Consider the following 18,424-nt stretch of genomic DNA (forward strand, 5'->3'; position numbering starts at 1 on the left):
CTTTCTCAGGCCAGAACGCACCACACACAGCCTCCGGAGGGAACGGGCTGAACGACTTCAGAACTTCCGCCGGACGCGAAGCCTCAGCCCCCAGAAACAACTGAGCTTCCCATCCAACCGGGATCTCCCCACCTGGGCCTTTGACTTGCCCAGCAGGCGCCGAGAATACCTGCAGCAGCTGAGGAAGGATGTTGTGGAGACCACCAGGTACGGTGGACCCAGAACCCTGTGGGGAGCAGGCTCTGTGTGGGGCGAGTGTGGGGAGCAGGGCCTGGATTTGAGCGTCCTGGACACCGGAGGCTGCAGCTTCCTTTGCCAGGAGCGATTCCAGGAGTGGGTCCTACGTGACTGTGGACAGTCGGAGGCGGCTGTGGAGACTGAGGCAAAGGGAAAGAGGAGGGTGTGGGAGGGAGCAGCGGACTGGGTGGGGGTGGATAGAGGAGCTATGCTCTGTAAGACTGCAGGCCTGAGCCTCAGGGTGTTCGTAAGACCACACCCGAAGGCCCTGGGGGCAAAGAGAGGATGGGTCCTTCAGGAAGGTGGTGTTGAGCGGGTCTGGGCCATGGCCCACTCACCATGTTAGAAGGCATCTCTCCAACCCTCTGATCTTCCCCAGGAGCCCAGGATCAGCGTCAAGGTCTCCTCACCCACCCTCTGACATAGAGCTGATGCTACGAGAATACCAGCGGGCCCGTGAGGAGGCCAAGGTGGAGATTGCCCGGGCCCGGGCCCGACTGCGGGAGCAGACTGAACAGGAAAAGCTGAGAATCCGCCAGCAGATCGTCTCCCAGCTGCTGCGGGTGGGGAGTGGGGCAAGCCTCTGATTTCAGGGTAGGCTCGGAGCCCGGGGCAGACCAGGGCTGCCTCTGAGTCTTGGGACGTAGAATTTGGAGGAGGGCGTCGGGCCCCTGGTGCCAGCTCAAAGCTGCTTCACTCTCTATTTTCATGCCATCCTCATCAGACCAGCTGCTGTCCCTGGGCCAGAGTTTGGGAGGAGGTGGCTTGGGTATATAGTTGGGGTGGGGATGGGGGAGGCATGAGGGTATGAGGCTGAGATAGGAGGCAGTGGGAGGTGATGGGAACTGGGGAGGTGAGAAGGGGCGAAAGTGAGGGTGGGAAGTGAGGGTGCCTGAAGCTGGTTGACAGTAATCTGTCCTTCCCAGGAAGAAGAAAAGCTACATACCCTGGCCACCTCCAGCTCTTGGTGCAGCAGCTCCAATGGAAGCCTCTCCTCTGGTGTCACCTCTGGCTACAATAGCAGCCCGGCCTTGCCAGGCCAGCTCCAGTCCCCAGACAGTGTTGTGAGTAGGCAAATGCAAGCATGAATCGGGCCGGGAGTGCTGTGGCAAGAGTTTGGGAGGAAGTTCTGCCTCCTGGAGGCCACTGCTGACATGAGCCCTTCTCCTGTATGATGGCCTTTGTCTTCCCTGTGGTTTTTGTCTCCCATGTTCTCCATGTTTTCAGTCTTTTGCTGTTGTAAACAGTGCTTTGTGCATGTATCATTTCATACATGTGCACATATACCTGTGGGGTAAATTCCCAGAAGTGGACTTGTACAAAGATATGGGCATTTGAAACTGATAGGTATTGGCAGGCTTCCCCTCACAGATGTCCTGCTTTATACTCCCCCTGACCCGACCAGCAGGGGGAGAGAGTGAATCTACCCCCACACCCTCACCAATGTGTTACCAAATGTTTGGACTTTTGCTGGGCGGTCTGTTCATATCCTTTGCTCATTTATCTCCTTTTTTTTCCTTACTAGTTTCAAGGAGTTCTTCATATATTAGCAAGATAGCCCTTTGCCTGATAGGAATTAGAAATTTTTTCCCCTAGTTTTTCATTCTCTTTTGGCTTTGCTTCTTGTGTTTGGAGCCATTCAGAAAGTTTTATCAGTTTTCCTTTTATAGTGTCTATGTTCTGACTCACAATTAGAAATACATTCTCCATTCCAAAGTTATAAATAATTTTTCTTGTAGTTTCTTCTAGAACTTGTGTGGCTTTATTTTTCATATATAAGTCTTTGCTCCGTTTGGAATGCATATACAGTATGAGGTGTGGATCCAACTTTATTCTTCCCGACGGTTATCTAGTTAACCCTATCGTGCTTGTTAGATAGTTCATCTAGACAGTTCCTCTTTGTCTCACCAGTTTAAGATGTCATCTTTTCTTGTACCAAGGCTTATAATATATTCTCCTACTCATTACTCTTCTTTTTTTTAGATTATCATTATTTTTTACTGAAATACAGTTGATTTACAATGTTGCGTTAATTTCTGCTGTGTAGCAAAGTGATTCAGTTATACATATATGTACATTCCTTTTTTTATATGCTTTTTCATTATGGTTTATCATAGAATATTGAATACAGTTCCCTGTGCTATACAGTAGGACCTTGTTGTTCCCATTATTCTTCTTTTTCTGACCCTGTAGTGTATTCTTTTTTTAATTTAATTTTTGTTTTATGTTGGGGTATAGTTGATTTACAATGTTGTGTTAGTTTCAGGTGTACAGCAAAGTGGTTCAGTTATACATATCATTCTTTTTCAGATTCTTTTCCCATATAGGTTATTACAGAATATTGAGTAGAGTTCCCTGTGCTATACGACAGGTCCTTGTTGATTATCTATTTTATATATAGTAGCGTGTGTATGTTAATCCCAACCTCCTACTTTATCCTTCCCCCCTGCCCCACCTTTCCCCTTTGGTAAACATAAGTTTGTTTTCAAAGTCTGGGAGTCTCTTTCTGTTTTGTAAATAAGTTCATTTGTATCATCTTTTTGGATTGCAAACATAAAGTGATATCATATGATATTTGTCTTTCTCTGTCTGACTTACTTCACTTAGTATGATAATCTCTAGGTCCATCCGTATTGCTGAAAATGGCATTATTTCATTCTTTTTTATGGCTGAGTAATATTCCATTGTATATATGTACCACATCTTCTTGATCCATTCATCTGTCGATGGACATTTAGGTTGCTTCCATGTCTTGGCTATTGTAAATAGTGCTGCAATGAACATTGGGGTATGTGTATATTTTCAAATTATGGTTTTCTCCAGATATATGCCCAGGAGTGGGATTGCTGGATCATATGGTAGTTCTATTTTTAGTTTTTTAAGGAACCTCCATACTGTTCTCCGTAGTGGTTGTACCAATTTATATTCCCACCAACAATGTAGGAGGGTTCCTTTTTCTCCATACCTTCTCCAGCACTTGTTATTCATAGACTTTTGGATAATGGCCATTCTGACTGGTGGGAGGTGATACCTCCTTGTAGTTTTGATTTGCATTTCTCTAATAATTATCTATATTGAGCATCTTTTCATGTGCTTTATGGCCATCTGTATGTCTTCTTTGGAGAAATGTCTGTTTAGATCTTCTGCCCATTTTTTGATTGGGTTGTTTGTTTTTTCTGATATTGAGCTGCGTGAGCTGTTTGTATATTTTGAAGCTTAATCCCTTCTCAGTCTCTTTCTTTGCAAATATTTTCTCCCATTCTGTGGGTTTTCTTTTCGTTTCTTATGGTTTCCTTTGCTGTGCAAAAGCTTTTAAGTTTAATTAGCTACCATTTGTTTATTTTTGTTTTTATTTTCATTACTCTGGGAGGTGGATCCAAAAAGATATTGCTGCAATTTATGTCAAAGAGTGTTCTGCCTGTGTTTTCCTCTAAGAGTTTTATAGTATCCAGTCTTAAATTTAGGTCTTTAATTCGCTTTGATTTATTTTTCTGTATGGTGTTAGAGAATGTTCTAATTTCATTATTTTACCTATAGCTCTCCAGTTTTTCCAGCACCACTTATAGAAGAGACTGTCTTTTCTCCACTGTATATTCTTGCCTCCTTTGTCGTAGGTTAATTAACCACAGGTGCATGGGTTTTTTGTTTTTGTTTTTTTTATTAATCAGTCATCAATTTTATACACATCACTGTATACATGTCAATCCCAATTGCCCAGTTCAGCACACCACCATCCCCACCCCACCACAGTTTTCCCCCTTGGTGTCCATGTCCATACGTTTGTTCTCTACATCTGTGACTCAACTTCTGCCCTGCAACCTGGTTCATCTGTACCATTTTTCTAGGTTCCACATACATGCGTTAATATACGATATTTGTTTTTCTCTTTCTAACTTACTTCACTCTGTATGACAGTCTCTAGATCCATCCACGTCTCAACAAATGACTCGATTTCGTTCCTTTTTATGGCTGAGTAATATTCCATTGTATATATGTACCACAACTACTTTATCCATTCGTCTGTCGATGGGCATTTAGGTTGCTTCCATGACCTGGCTATTGTAAATAGTGCTGCAATGAACATTGGGGTGCATGTGTCTTTTTGAATTACAGTTTTCTCTGGGTATATGCCCAGTAGTGGGATTGCTGGGTCATATGGTAATTCTATTTTTAGTTTTTTAAGGAACCTCCATATTGTTCTCCATAGTGGCTGTATCGATTTACATTCCCACCAACAGTGCAAGAGGGTTCCCTTTTCTCCACACCCTCTCCAGCATTTGTTGTTTGTAGATTTTCTGATGATGCCCATTCTAACTGGTGTGAGGTGATACCTCATTGTAGTTTTGATTTGCATTTCTCTAATAATTAGTGATGTTGAGCATCTTTTCATGTGCTTTGTGGCCATCTGTATGTCTTCTTTGGAGAAATGTCTATTTAGGTCTTCTGCCCATTTTTGGATTGGGTTGTTTGTTTCTTTAATATTGAGCTGCATGAGCTGTTTATATATTTTGGAGATTAATCCTTTGTCCGTTGATTCGTTTGCAAATATTTTCTCCCATTCTGAGGGTTGTCTTTTCGTCTTTTTTATGGTTTCCTTTGCTGCGCAAAAGCTTTGAAGTTTCATTAGGTCCCATTTGTTTATTTTTGTTTTTATTTCCATTACTCTAGGAGGTGGATCAAAAAAGATCTTGCTGTGATTTATGTCAAAGAGTGTTCTTCCTATGTTTTCCTCTAAGAGTTTTATAGTGTCCAGTCTTACATTTAGGTCTCTAATCTATTTTGAGTTTATTTTTGTGTATGGTGTTAGGGAGTATTCTAATTTCATTCTTTTACATGTAGCTGTCCAGTTTTCCCAGCCCCACTTATTGAAGAGACTGTCTTTTCTCCATTGTATATCTTTGCCTCCTTTGTCATAGATTAGTTGACCATAGGTGTGTGGGTTTATCTCTGGGCTTTCTATCCTGTTCCATTGATCTATGTTTCTGTTTTTGTGCCAGTACCATATTGTCTTGATTACTGTAGCTTTGTAGTATAGTCTGAAGTCAGGGAGTCTGATTCCTCCAGCTCTGTTTTATTCCCTCAAGACTGCTTTGGCTATTCGGGGTCTTTTGTGTCTCCATACAGATTTTAAGATGCTTTGTTCTAGTTCCGTAAAAAATGCCATTGGTAATTTGATAGGGATTGCATTGAATCTGTAGATTGCTTTGGGTAGTATAGTCATTTTCACAATGTTGATTCTTCCAATCCAAGAACATGGTATATCTCTCCATCTGTTGGTATCATCTTTAATTTCTTTCATCAGTGTCCTATAGTTTTCTGCATACAGGTCTTTTGTCTCCCTAGGTAGGTTTATTCCTAGGTATTTTATTCTTTTTGTTGCAATGGTAAATGGGAGTGTTTCCATAATTTCTCTTTCAGATTTTTCATCATTAGTGTATAGGAATGCAAGAGATTTCTGTGCATTAATTTTGTATCCTGCAACTTTACCAAATTCATTGATTAGCTCTAGGAGTTTTCTGGTGACATTTTTAGGATTCTCTATGTATAGTATCATGTCATCTGCAAACAGTGACAGTTTTACTTCTTCTTTTCCAATTTGTATTCCTTTTTTTTTTCTTCTCTGACTGTTGTGGCTAGGACTTCCAAAACTATGTTGAATAATAGTGGTGAGAGTGGACATCCTTGTCTCATTCCTGATCTTAGAGGAAATGCTTTCAGTTTTTCACCATTGAGAATGATATTTGCTGTGGCTTTGTCATATATGGCCTTTATTATGTTGATGTAGGTTCCCTCTATGCCCATTTTCTGGAGAGTTTTTATCATAAATGGGTGTTGAATTTTGTCAGAAGCTTTTTCTGCATCTATTGAGATGATCATATGGTTTTTATTCTTCAGTTTGTTAATATGGTGTATCACATTGATTGATTTGCATATATTGAAGAATCCTTGCATCCCTGAGATAAATCCCACTTGATCGTGGTGTATGATCCTTTTAATGTGTTGTTGGATTCTGTTTGCTAGTATTTTGTTGAGGATTTTTGCATCTATATTCATCAGTGATATTGGTCTGTAACTTTCTTTTTGTGTAGTATCTTTGTCTGGTTTGGGTATCAGGGTGATGGTGGCCTCATAGAATGAATTTGGGAGTGTTCCTCCCTCTGCAATTTTTTGGAAGAGTTTGAGAAGAATGGGTGTTAGCTCTTCTCTAAATGTTTGATGGAATTCACCTGTGAAGCCATCTGGTCCTGGACTTTTGTTTGTTGGAAGATTTTTAATCACAGTTTCAATTTCATTACTTGTGATTGGTCTGTTCATATTTTCGATTTCTTCCTGGTTCAGTCTTGGAAGGTTATACCTTTCTAAGAATTTGTCCATTTCTTCCAGGTTGTACATTTTATTGGCATAGAGTTGCTTGTAGTAATCTCTTAGGATGCTTTGTATTTCTGCGGTGTCCGTTGTAACTTCTCCTTTTTCATTTCTGATTTTATTGATTTGAGTCCTCTCCCTCTTTTTCTTGATGAGTCTGGCTAATGGTTTATCAATTTTGTTTATCTTCTCAAAGAACCAGCTTTTAGTTTTATTGATCTTTGCTATTGTTTTCTTTGTTTCTATTTCATTTATTTCCGCTCTGATCTTTATGATTTCTTTCCTTCTCCTAACTTTGGGTTTTGTTTGTTCTTCTTTCTCTAGTTTCTTTAGGTGTAAGGTTAGATTGTTTACTTGAGATTTTTCTTGTTTCTTTAGGTAGGCTTGTATAGCTATAAACTTCCCTCTCAGAACTGCTTATGCTGCATCCCATAGGTTTTGGGTCATCGTGTTTTCATTGTCATTTGTCTCTAGGTATTTTTTGATTTCCTCTTTGATTTCTTCAGTGATCTCTTGGTTATTTAGTAACATATTGTTTAGCCTCCATGAGTTTGTGTTTTTTACGTTTTTTCCCCTGTAATTGATTTCTAATCTCATAGCGTTGTGGTCAGAAAAGATGCTTGATATGATTTCAATTTTCTTAAATTTACTGAGGCTTGATTTGTGACCCAAGATATGATCTATCCTGGAGAATGTTCCGTGCGCACTTGAGAAGAAAGTGTAATCTGCTGTTTTTGGATGGAATGTCCTATAAATATCAATTAAATCTATCTGGTCTATTGTGTCATTTAAAGGTTCTGTTTCCTTATTTATTTTCATTTTGGATGATCTGTCCATTGGTGTAAGTGAGGTGTTAAAGTCCCCCACTATTATTGTGTTACTGTCAATTTCCTCTTTTATAGCTGTTAGCAGTTGCGTTATGTATTGAGGTGCTCCTATGTTGGGTGCATATATATTTATAATTGTTATATCTTCTTCTTGGATTGATCCCTTGATCATTATGTAGTGTCCTTCCTTGTCTCTTGTAACATTCTTTATTTTAAAGTCTATTTTTTCTGATATGAGTATTAGTACTCTAGCTTTCTTTTGATTTCCATTTGCATGGAATATCTTTTTCCATCCCCTCACTTTCAGTCTATATGTGTCCCTAGGTCTGAAGTGGGTCTCTTGTAGACAGCATATATATGGGTCTTGTTTTTGTATCCATTCAGCAAGCCTGTGTCTTTTGGTTGGAGCATTTAATCCATTCACGTTTAAGGTAATTATTGATATGTATGTTCCTATGACCATTTTCTGAATTGTTTTGGGTTTGTTTTTGTAGGTCCTTTTCTTCTCTTGTGTTTCCCACTTAGAGAAGTTCCTTAGGCTTTGTTTTAGAGCTGGTTTGGTGGTGCTGAATTCTCTTAGCTTTTGCTTGTCTGTAAAGCTTTTGATTTCTCCATCAAATCTAAATGAGATCCTTGCCGGCTAGAGTAATATTGGTTGTAGGTTCTTCCTTTTCATCACTTTAAGTATATCATGCCACTCCCTTCTGGCTTGTAGAGTTTCTGCTGAGAAATCAGCTGTTAACCTTATGGGAGTTCCCTTGTATGTTATTTGTGGTTTTTCCCTTGCTGCTTTCAATAATTTTTCTTTGTCTTTAACTTTTGCCAATTTGATTACTATGTGTCTCGGCGTGTTTCTCCTTGGGTTTATCCTGTATGGGACTCTCTGTGCTTCCTGGACTTAGGTGGCTCTTTCCTTTCCCATGTTAGGGAAGTTTTTGACTAAAATCTCTTCAATATTTTCTCTTGTCCTTTCTCTCTCTCTTCTCCTTTTGGGACCCCTATAATGTGAATGTTGTTGCATTTAATGTTGTCCCAGAGGTCTCTTAGGCTCTAACAATGACAATGACAATGTCTTTGGTTTCATTTCTTTTCATTCTTTTTTCTTTATTCTGTTCCGCAGCAGTAAATTCCACCATTCTGTCTTCCAGGTCACTTTTCCATTCTTCTGCCTCAGTTATTCTGCTATTGATTCCTTCTAGTATAGTTTTCATTTCAGTTACTGTATTGTTCATCTCTGTTTGTTTGTTCTTTAATTCTTCTAGGTCTTTGTTAATCATTTCTTGCATCTTCTCAGTCTTTGCCTCCATTTTTATTCCAAGGTCCTGGATCATCTTCACTATCATTCTTCTGAATTCTTTTTCTGGAAGGTTGCCTATCTCCAGTTCATTTAGTTGTTTTTCTGGGGTTTTATCTTGTTCCTTCATCTGGTATATAGCCCTCTGCCTTTTCATCTTGTCTATCTTTCTGTGAATGTGGTTTTTGTTCCACAGGCTGCAGGATTGTAGTTTTTCTTGCTTCTGCTGTCTGCCCTCTGGTGGTAGAGGCTTGATGGTAGGCTCTGGTCGGTGCATGGGTTTATTTCTGGGCTTTCTCTCCTGTTCCATTGATCTATATTTGTTTTTGTGCCAGTACTGTACTGTTTTGATTACTGTAGCTTTGTAGTATAGTTTGACGTCAGGGAACCCGATTCTTCCAATTCAGTTTTTCTTTCTCAGGATTGCTTTGGCTATTTGGGGTCTTTTATGTTTCCATACAAATTTTAAAATTTCATGTTCTAGTTCTGTGAAAAATGCCATTGGTAGTTTGATAGGGATTGCATTGAATTTGTAGATTGCCTTGGGTAGTATAGTCATTTTGACAGTATTGATTCTTCCAAGAACACAGTATATCTTTCCATCTGTTTGTGTCATCTTCGATTTCTTTCATCAGCATCTTATAGTTTTTGGAGTACAGGTCTTTTGTCTCCTTAGGTAGGTATATTCCTAGGTATTTTATTCTTTTTGTTGCAGTGGTAAATGGGAGTGTTTCCTTAATTTCCCTTTATGATCTTTCGTTGTTAGTGTATAGAAATGCAGCAGATTTCCATGTATTAATGTTGTATCCTGCAACGTTACCAAATTCATTGATGAGCTCTAGTAGTTTTTTGGTAGCATGTTTAGGATTTCCTATGTATAGTATCATGTTATCTGCAAACCGTGAGTTTTACTTCTTCTTTTCCAATTTGGATTCCTTTTATTTCTTTTTCTTCTCTGATTGCCATGGCTAGGACTTCCACAACTATGTTGAGTAAGAGTGGTGGGAGTGGACATCCTTGTCTTGTTCCTGATCTTAGAGGAAGTGCTTTCAGCTTTTCACCATTGATTATGATGTTAGCTGTGGGTTTGCCATATATGGCCTTTACTATGTTGAGGTAGGTTCCCTCTTTGCCCACTTTCTGGAGAGTTTTTATCATAAATGGGGTTGAATTTTGTCAAAAGCTTTTTCTGCATCTATTGAGATGATAATATGGTTTTTACTCTTTAAGTTGTTAATGTGGTATATCACACTGATTGATTTGTAGATATTGAAAAATCCTTGCATCCCTGGGATAAATCCCACTTGATCATGGTGTATGATCCTTTTACAATTCTATTGTTGGATTCAGTGTGCTAGTATTTGTTGAGGATTTTTGCATCTATGTTCATCAGTGATATTGGCGTGTAATTTTCTTTTTTTGTGTTGTCTTTGGTTTCGGTATCAGGGTGATGGTGCCCTCATAGAATGAGTTTGGGAATGTTCCTTCCTCTGCAATTGTTTAGAATAGTTTCAGAAGGATAGGTGTTAATTCTTCCCTAAACGTTTGATAGAATTCGTCTGTGAAGCCATCTGGTCCTGGACTTCTGTTTGTTGGGAGTTTTTTAATCCCAGTTTCAATTTCAGTAATTGTGATTGGTCTGCTCATATTTTCTGTTTCTTCCTGGTTCAGTCTTGGAAGATTGTATCTTTCTAAGAATTTGTCCGTTTCTTCTAGGTTGTCCATTTTTCTGGCATATAGTTCCTTGTAGTAGTCTCTTATGATCCTTTGTATTTCTCTGGAGTTAGTTGTAACTTCTTTTTTTTTAATCAATTAATTTATTTTTGGCTGCATTGGGTCTTCGTTGCTGTGTTGCACGTGGGCTTTCTCTAGTTGCGGGAAGTGGGGGCTACTCTTCGTTGCGGTGTGCGGGTTTCTCATTGCGGTGGCTACTCTTGTTGCGGAGCACAGGCTCTAGGTGCACAGGCTCAGTAGTTGTGGCTCAGGCACTAGAGCGCAGGCTCAGTAGTCGTGGTACACGGGCTTAGTTGCTCCACGGCATGTGGGATCTTCCCAGACCAGGGCTCAAACCTGTGTCCCCTGCATTGGCAGGTGGATTCTTAACCACTGCACCACCAGCGAAGTCCCTTTAACTTGTTTTTCATTTCTAATTTTATTGATTTGAGCCTTTTCCCTTTTTTTCTTGATGAGTCCGGCTAAACGTTTATCATTTTTGTTTATCTTTTCAAAGAACCAGCTTTTAGTTTCATTGATCTTTTCTATTGTTTTCTTCATCTCTATTTCATTTATTTCTGCTCTCATCTTTATGATTTCTTTCCTTCTAGTAACTTTGGGTTTTGTTTGTTCTTCTTTCTCTCGTTGCTTTAGGTGTAAGGTTAGGTTGTTTATTTGAGATTTTTCTTGTTTCCTGAGGTAAGATTGTATGGCTATAAACATCCCTCTTCCTTGGCATTCCTTGGCTTGTAACTGTATCACTCCAGCCTTTGCCTTTGGCATCACGTGGCTTCTCCCTGTGTGTCTGTGTGTCTTCGTGTGGCCTTCTTATAAGGACACCAGTCATTGGATGTATGGCCCACTCTAATCCAGTGGGACCTCATAGTAACTTGATTGCATCTGCAAAGACCCTATTTCCAAATAAAGTTACACTTACAGACAGCAGGAGTTAGGACTTCAACATATCATTTTTGGAGGACAATAACTCACCCCACAACAAGGGTTCATCCACTTGTAGCATGTATCAGAATTTCATTCCTTTTTATGGCTAATAATATCACATTGTGTGACTATCACATTTATTTGTCCATCAGTTGATGGTCATTTAGGTTGTTCCCACTTTTTGCCTGTTATGAATAATGCTCCTGTGAACATTGATGTACAAGTTTTTGTGTGGACGTGTTTTCACTTCTCTTGGGTTTTACCTAGGAGTTGGACTGAGATCATAGGGTAACTCTGTTTCTTGAAAAACTGCCAGACTGTTTTTCAAAGTAGCTGCACTATTCTGCAGTCCCATCAACAGTGTATAAACAATGTATTTCTCCACATCCTAGCGAACATTTGTTATTATTCATCTTTTAAATTATATTCATCCCAGTGGGATGTCATGTGGTACCTCATCGTTTGCATCATCCTGATGGTTAATGGTGTTGAACTTTTCATGTGCTTATTATAAATTTATAAATTTTTTTAGAGCAATGTCTTTTCATATCTTTTGTCCATTTTCTAATTGGGTTGTCTTTTTATTATTAAGGCAAAGAGTTCTTTATATATTCTAGTATAAGTCCCTTATCAGTTATATGATTTATAAAAAGTTTCTTTATTTTGTATGTTTTTTCACTTTCCTGATGATGTCATTTGAAGCACAATGTTATAAATTTTGATCATGTCTACTTTATTTTTTTCTTTTGTTGCTTGTGCTTTTGGTTTCATATCTAAGACACTCTTGCTCAATCCAAGGTCATAAAGATTATGCCTATATTTTCTTTTAGTAGTTGTATAGTTTTAGTTCCTACATTTGGGCCTTTGATCTGTTTTGAATCAATTTTTGTATATAGTGAGAATTAGGGATCAAATTTCTTTCTTTTGCATGTGGATATCCAGTTGTCCCAGCACCATTTGTTCAGACAGATAGTCTTTTCTCCCATTGAATTGTCTCAGCACCCTAGTCAAAGATTAACTGACCATAGATGTGTGGATTTATTTCTGGACTCTTAATTCCATTCCATTGAATTATATATCTATTCTTAGGCCAATACCACACTGTCTTGATAACTGTTTAGGTTTGTGGTAGATTTTGAAATCAGGAAGTATATGTCTTCCAACTTTGTTCTTTTTCAAGATTGTTTTGACTATTCTGGGTCCCTTGACTGTACACACGAATTTTAGGGATAATCTTTTCAATTTCTGAAAAGAAGTCAGCTGGGATTTTGATTGGGATTGCATTGAACCTGTAGATCAATTTGGGGAGGGTTGCTATCTGAACAGTATTAAGTCTTTCAATTCATGAACATGGGATATCTTTTCATTTATTCAGGTCTTCTTTATTTTTTATTAGATTCCTTAGGTGATATGACCTTGTATATAGAATATCCTATCTTTTGTTGTTGTTGTTGTTTTCTTGCCTAACTGCCCTGGCTAGAATCTTGAGTACCATGTTAAATAGAAGTGGTGAGAGCAGACATTCTTGTCTTGTTACTGATTTTAGGAGAAAACCATCCAGTTTTTTACTATTAAGTATGTTAGCTGTGGGGTTTTCGTACATAATCTTTATCAAGTTGAGGAAATTTCCTTGTAGTCCTAGCTTATTGAGTGTTTTTATCATGAAAGGGTGTTGGATTTAAATACTTTTTCCTGCATCTATTGAGATGATCATGTGGGTGTTTTCCTTTGTTCTATTAATATATTACATTGATTTTTCTATGTTGAACTAACTTTGTGTTCCTGGGATAAATCCCACTTGGTCATGGTATATATCCTCTTTATATGTCGCTAGACTCAGTTTACTAGTTATTTTGCTGAGGATTTATTTGTTTAAATGCACAGGGATATTGGTCTGTAGTTTACTTGATGTCTTTGGTTTTATCAGGGTAATCTTGGCCTCACAGAATGAGTTGAGAAGTGTTCCCTCCTCTATTTTTGGAAGAACTGTGAAGGACTGGTGTTAATTCTTCTCTAAATGCATCGTAGATTTCACTAATGAAGCTATCCCATCTTGAAATTTTCTTTGTGGGAATTTTTTCCATTTTTTGATTACTAAATTTACTTATTAAATGTCTATTCAGATTTTCCATTTCTTCTTGAATCAGTTTCAGTAGTTTGTGTCTTTTTAGGAACTTGTCCATTTCATCTGAGTTATCTAATTGTTGGCATGTAGTTGTTCATAATATTCATTTATTTTTATTCTTTTTCATAGATGTAAATATCTGAAGTTAAAACTTTCCCTCTGAGCACTGCTTTAGTTGTATCCCACAAGTTGTGAGATATATATATATATATATATATGTATATATATATCTGTATATAATCTTTGCTTTATAGTAATTTTGAAATTTCAGTTTGTATTTCTTCTTTACCCAATTGTTGTTAAGAGTTTTTAAAAACTTTTTGGTAGAAAGGTCCTCGTGTTTTCTGATTTTGTTATTTTTCTTTTTAAGGGAACTTTATTTCTATTTATTCATTTATGACTGCGTTGGGTCTTCGTTGCTGCGTGGGCTTTCTTTAGTTGCAGCGAGTGGGGGCTACTCTTCATCACGGTGTGTAGGCTTCTCATTACGGTGGCTTCTCTTGTTGCGGAGCACGGGCTCTAGGCACTCAGGCTTCAGTAGTTGTGGCTCACAGGCTCTAGAGCACAGGCTCAGTAGTTGTGGTGCACGGGCTTAGCTGTTCTGCGGCATGTGGGATCTTCCCAGACCAGGGCTCAGACCCGTGTCCCCTGCATTGGCAGGTGCATTCTTAACCACTGCGCCACCAGGGAAGCCCTGTTATTAATATTCAAGTTTGCCATGTGTTGAGAGAATGTATGATTTCAGAGAAAGTACAATTTCTGTTTTTTATATTTGAGGGTTTTGGTCATGAATATTCCATTGGCTTCTAAAAATCTTGTTTATCTTCATTTGTGGTCTGTGTTTTCCTTGCTTTGGGGGTGTATATGTGTCTTCTTTCTGGTAATTTGGAAGCCTTTTTTTTCCTTTCTTTTCATCATCACTTATATATATTTAAATAGTCTTTATTTCTTGATTTAGCAGTTTTCTTTTCACCCTGGCTGTAAACCATGAGGAAATCAGTGTATTTCCACCTTCTCTCATTTTTTCTCATTACCTTTTGTTACAGTATTTCTATACTGTTTACAGTGTTTGTATTCAGAGTTCTAGTTCTTGTGCTAGATCAAATGGACTCTGCTCATTTGCAGTTCTTTGGCATACATTCTTTTTTCTACCCTAGTAATTCTTCTTCTTGTAATTTCTTCAAGAAAGATCAAGGGCACTATATTCTCTAGGTTCTCTGAGTTCATATTTGAAAATGTTTATTGCCACTTAAATGAAATAATATCTGTAGATTAAATACCTAGAAGCAGGATTGCTAGGTGTCATAGGATATATGTGTTTTTAATTTAAAATATGTGATGAATATTTTCAAAATATACCTATTTACACTCTCAAATAACAATATATAAGTGCCTACTTACCCACATTTCTGCTTAACAGTGTTTATTAAGGGTTTTTTCCTTCAATCTTTGTGAATCTCATAGGCATAAAATAGTATTTCATTTTAGCTTTAATTTGCAATTCTCTTGTGTCTGAGATGGAGTGCCTTTTCAGATATTTAAGAGCCCTTTGGCTTTTTGCTCTGCCTGCCAGTGTAATGGGTCCATTTCTGTTAGGTTGTTCTCCTTTTGTTTTTGGTGGCCTTTCTTTTTTTTTAAAATTTATTTATTTATATTTATTTTTGGCTGTGTTGGGTCTTCGTTTCTGTGCAAGGGCTTTCTCCAGTTGCGGCGAGCGGGGGCCACTCTTCATCGCGGTGTGCGGGCCTCTCACCATCGCGGCCTCTCCTGTTGCGGAGCACAGGCTCCAGATGCGCAGGCTCAGTAGTTGTGGCTCACGGGCTTAGTTGCTCCGCAGCATGTGGGATCTTCCCAGACCAGGGCTCGAATCCGTGTCCCCTGCATTGGCAGGCAGATTCTTAGCCACTGCGCCACCAGGGAAGCCCCGTGGCCTTTCTTTATATTAAGACAGTTATCCTTTTGCCATTTGAGAGGCCAGTGTTTTTTCCTAGTTGTTTGTTTTTATGATATGTTAATCTAGTTTTTATCAATCTTTTCTTTCAGGGCCTTTGGAGTTTGTGCCCTGTTTATAAAGGCATTTCTGCACTATGAGATCATTAAATTTTTAAAAAAATTTTCTCATAGTAATATTAAATTCTCCCCCATCCTGTATATTTTTGAGCCACAAAGCATAAGTAATTTGTTTTGGCAAGATGTATGAAATGGGTCTGATGTAACCTTTTCTTCAGATGGTGACCCTGTCGTCTCAGCAATATTTATCGATTAATCCACACGTATTTACTTTTGGAAGTCATCAGTATAGCACTGGGAACAGATGGGATCACACAGGAGTATATTATAGAGTGAGAAGAGGGCCTAGGTGCGAGTCTTGAAAGAATCCCAATAAATCAACTTATGTTTGGGGGAGATGAGCCAACAAAGGAAACCGGGAAGGAACACCCAGAGAGATAGAAAGCCAAGATCCCAGGGATACAGGAAGCAAGTGAAAGGGAGATGCTCAGTAAGATGAGGACTGGGACCTGTTCACCACATCCAGGCACATGGATCTAGCAAAGGCTAGACTTGAGTGCATTCAGAAGGGTATAAGAGGTGGGAGATGGCAAACGGTGACAATCATTTCAAGTTTATCTGTAAAGGACAAAAGAGCAAAGATGCCTGTAGAGGAAAGTTTTTAAAGGTGGGAGAAATTTTTGCATGCTTAAATGCTGATATGAAGAATCTAGTGAAGAGGGAGAGGTGGAAGCAGTAAGTGAAGAAAGAGATGATCAGTAGTGAAAGGTTCTTAAGAAGGTGGCACAAAATCTCAATCTGCCTGAAGTAGGAGAGACCACTTGGATGTTGCAGCAGGAAGAAAGGATGTAAAGATGGAGACAGAATATCTTTGTTCACTTCTTTTTTTTAAAGTAGCACTAGGCTAGGAACCGATGATAGAGGTAGGATAGTGGGTGCCTGTTAGATCCAGCAGAGGTCAAGGGTCATGTCATTGAGGAGCTGCTTGTAGTAAAGGTGTGGTGGCTGTATTGCAGATCCAGAGGATCATCCCCATTTGGTTCCAAATTAGGACCTTTGGCTTAGCTGCTGTACCTGGGGCTGGGGCCAAGGGTCAAGCGTTTCTCACAGCCTGTCACTTTTCTTCCCCATCCCACCTCCCACCTCCCAGTTGGGCTTTGTTTGCTGCCCACATTAAACAGAGCTCCAGCAATGGCCTCATTCCTGTTGCTGCAGTGGGGCAGGGGGCGCCCCACCCACTGACCCCTGGTACCCCATTGTCTCAGGTCCCAGTTCATTCTGATCCCTGTTGGAACTCTCCTACAAGCAACCTTGAGCGTGTGGCTTGAAGGGCAAGGAAACTCTCCAGGGGACTGGTTTCTATTGCAGTTGACTTCTCAAGGGCATCCAGCAGGGAAGACCTTTTCACTTGAGCCTTTATGTTGAAAGCTGTTTGGTGCTGTTCAGAGGCAGAGGAGATAATTCTGCCCTGGCTTTCTGGTGCTCTGCTCTCTCTCTGCCTCTGCTCTGGTCCTAAGCATCTTCTCTTCTGCAGGGGGACACAAACTTGCCTGATTCCAGAGACTCCTGGATAGGGGAGGTGTGGGGCCACTCTGCAGTGAGGAACAGTCAGCTGAACCTGGCCAGCTCTGCCTGGAAAACCTCAGCCTGCAGTGAGTGGTGGGGACTTTGGGGCTGAGGTCTGCTAGATCCTGGGGAGCCACTGTCCCTCAGGAGGCCGTTGCTGCCATGAGGCCCTGACGCTCGTGCCGTCTCAAGAGCCTCCACCTATTCATTGTAGGCCGCAGAGCCTCCCTGGGCAGTTGCTGCTGTTCTCCGTCCAGCCTGTCCAGCCTGGGGACCTCCTTCTCCTCCTACTACAAGGATTTGGCCAAGCACATCGTGGACATCTCCATGGCTGATGTGAGGTTTCCTGTAGCCGACGCTGCTGGGTGGGGAGGAAGAAAGAGGAGGGAAGGAACAGGGCCGATGAGGGCTTCTTCAGCAGCTCTCTATCTTTACAAAAGCGGGGAATTCAGTAAATGCTGGCCTTAGGGACTAATCCAAGAGTCTGCTTTGTACCAACCGTGCCCACTAATTTGGGTGTGGTCACTGTGTCCCCAGGTAATGGCTGCTTGCTCAGATAATCTGAACAACCTCTTCAGCTGCCGGGCAGCAGCTGGCTGGAAGTAAGTTCCTTTGCACAGTGTCTTCTCCCTGTGGCCCTGCTCGCCTTCTCTCCTCCTTTCCCTTCTCCACGCCGGCTTCCTTGAGTCCCTCGCCGTGAGCTCTTCCTCTGTGACTCCAGAACCCAGATTTCATCCCCTCCTCCTCTTCCCCACCCTTGGTGTCTCCCCCAGCCATCAGGGCGAGGAGCAGGAGGTGCAACTGTACTACAAGGTGTTTTCTTCTACCCGGCATGGCTTCCTGGGGGCTGGCGTGGTGTCCCAGCCACTGTCTCACGTGTGGGCAGCTGTGAGTGACCCCACCTTGTGGCCCCTGTACCACAAGCCCATCCAGACAGCGAGGCTGCATCAGCGGGTGACCAACAGCATCAACCTGGGTGAGCCCAGGGGACAGAGGCAGCAGGGTCAGAGGCAGTGCTCTCGGGAGGCCGGGTACTCAGGCTAGGTCCAGCAGGGTGTCAGGCTGTGGAATGATGGGGTGTCACAGGGCAGAACTCGGTCTGTCCATGTACCTTCTGACTTTCTGCATCCCTGCCCCTCCAGTGTATTTGGTGTGCAATACCACCCTGTGTGCACTGAAGCAGCCACGGGATTTCTGTTGTGTCTGCGTGGAAGCCAAAGAGGTGCCTGCCTTGCTGGTGGTAAAGATGTTGTGGGAGGAACTTGGACTGGCGTGTTGTGAGAAGCAATCTTTGTGGGCATCAGGTCCTCTGGGGGAAGGAGGGCAAGTTGGGCCAGGGTGGGG

General features: G+C 40.7%; 1 protein-coding gene across 1 annotated transcript in view; it reads left to right on the forward strand.

Annotated features, from left to right (window-relative positions):
- The window catches only part of STARD9 (StAR related lipid transfer domain containing 9), a 133,309-nt gene that overhangs the window by 110,259 nt on the left and 4,626 nt on the right, over window positions 1-18,424 (forward strand). The window contains exons 25-32 of the mRNA XM_082453057.1: window positions 10-207; window positions 617-800; window positions 1,164-1,301; window positions 17,049-17,166; window positions 17,295-17,416; window positions 17,618-17,682; window positions 17,854-18,056; window positions 18,223-18,302. Of these exons, the coding sequence (XP_082309183.1) occupies window positions 10-207; window positions 617-800; window positions 1,164-1,301; window positions 17,049-17,166; window positions 17,295-17,416; window positions 17,618-17,682; window positions 17,854-18,056; window positions 18,223-18,302 (1,108 nt within the window). The remainder of the gene's footprint in view (window positions 1-9; window positions 208-616; window positions 801-1,163; window positions 1,302-17,048; window positions 17,167-17,294; window positions 17,417-17,617; window positions 17,683-17,853; window positions 18,057-18,222; window positions 18,303-18,424) is intronic.

The sequence above is a fragment of the Balaenoptera physalus genome, assembly GCF_965194825.1.
Source record: "Balaenoptera physalus genome assembly, chromosome: 2".
NCBI lineage: Eukaryota > Metazoa > Chordata > Mammalia > Artiodactyla > Balaenopteridae > Balaenoptera > Balaenoptera physalus.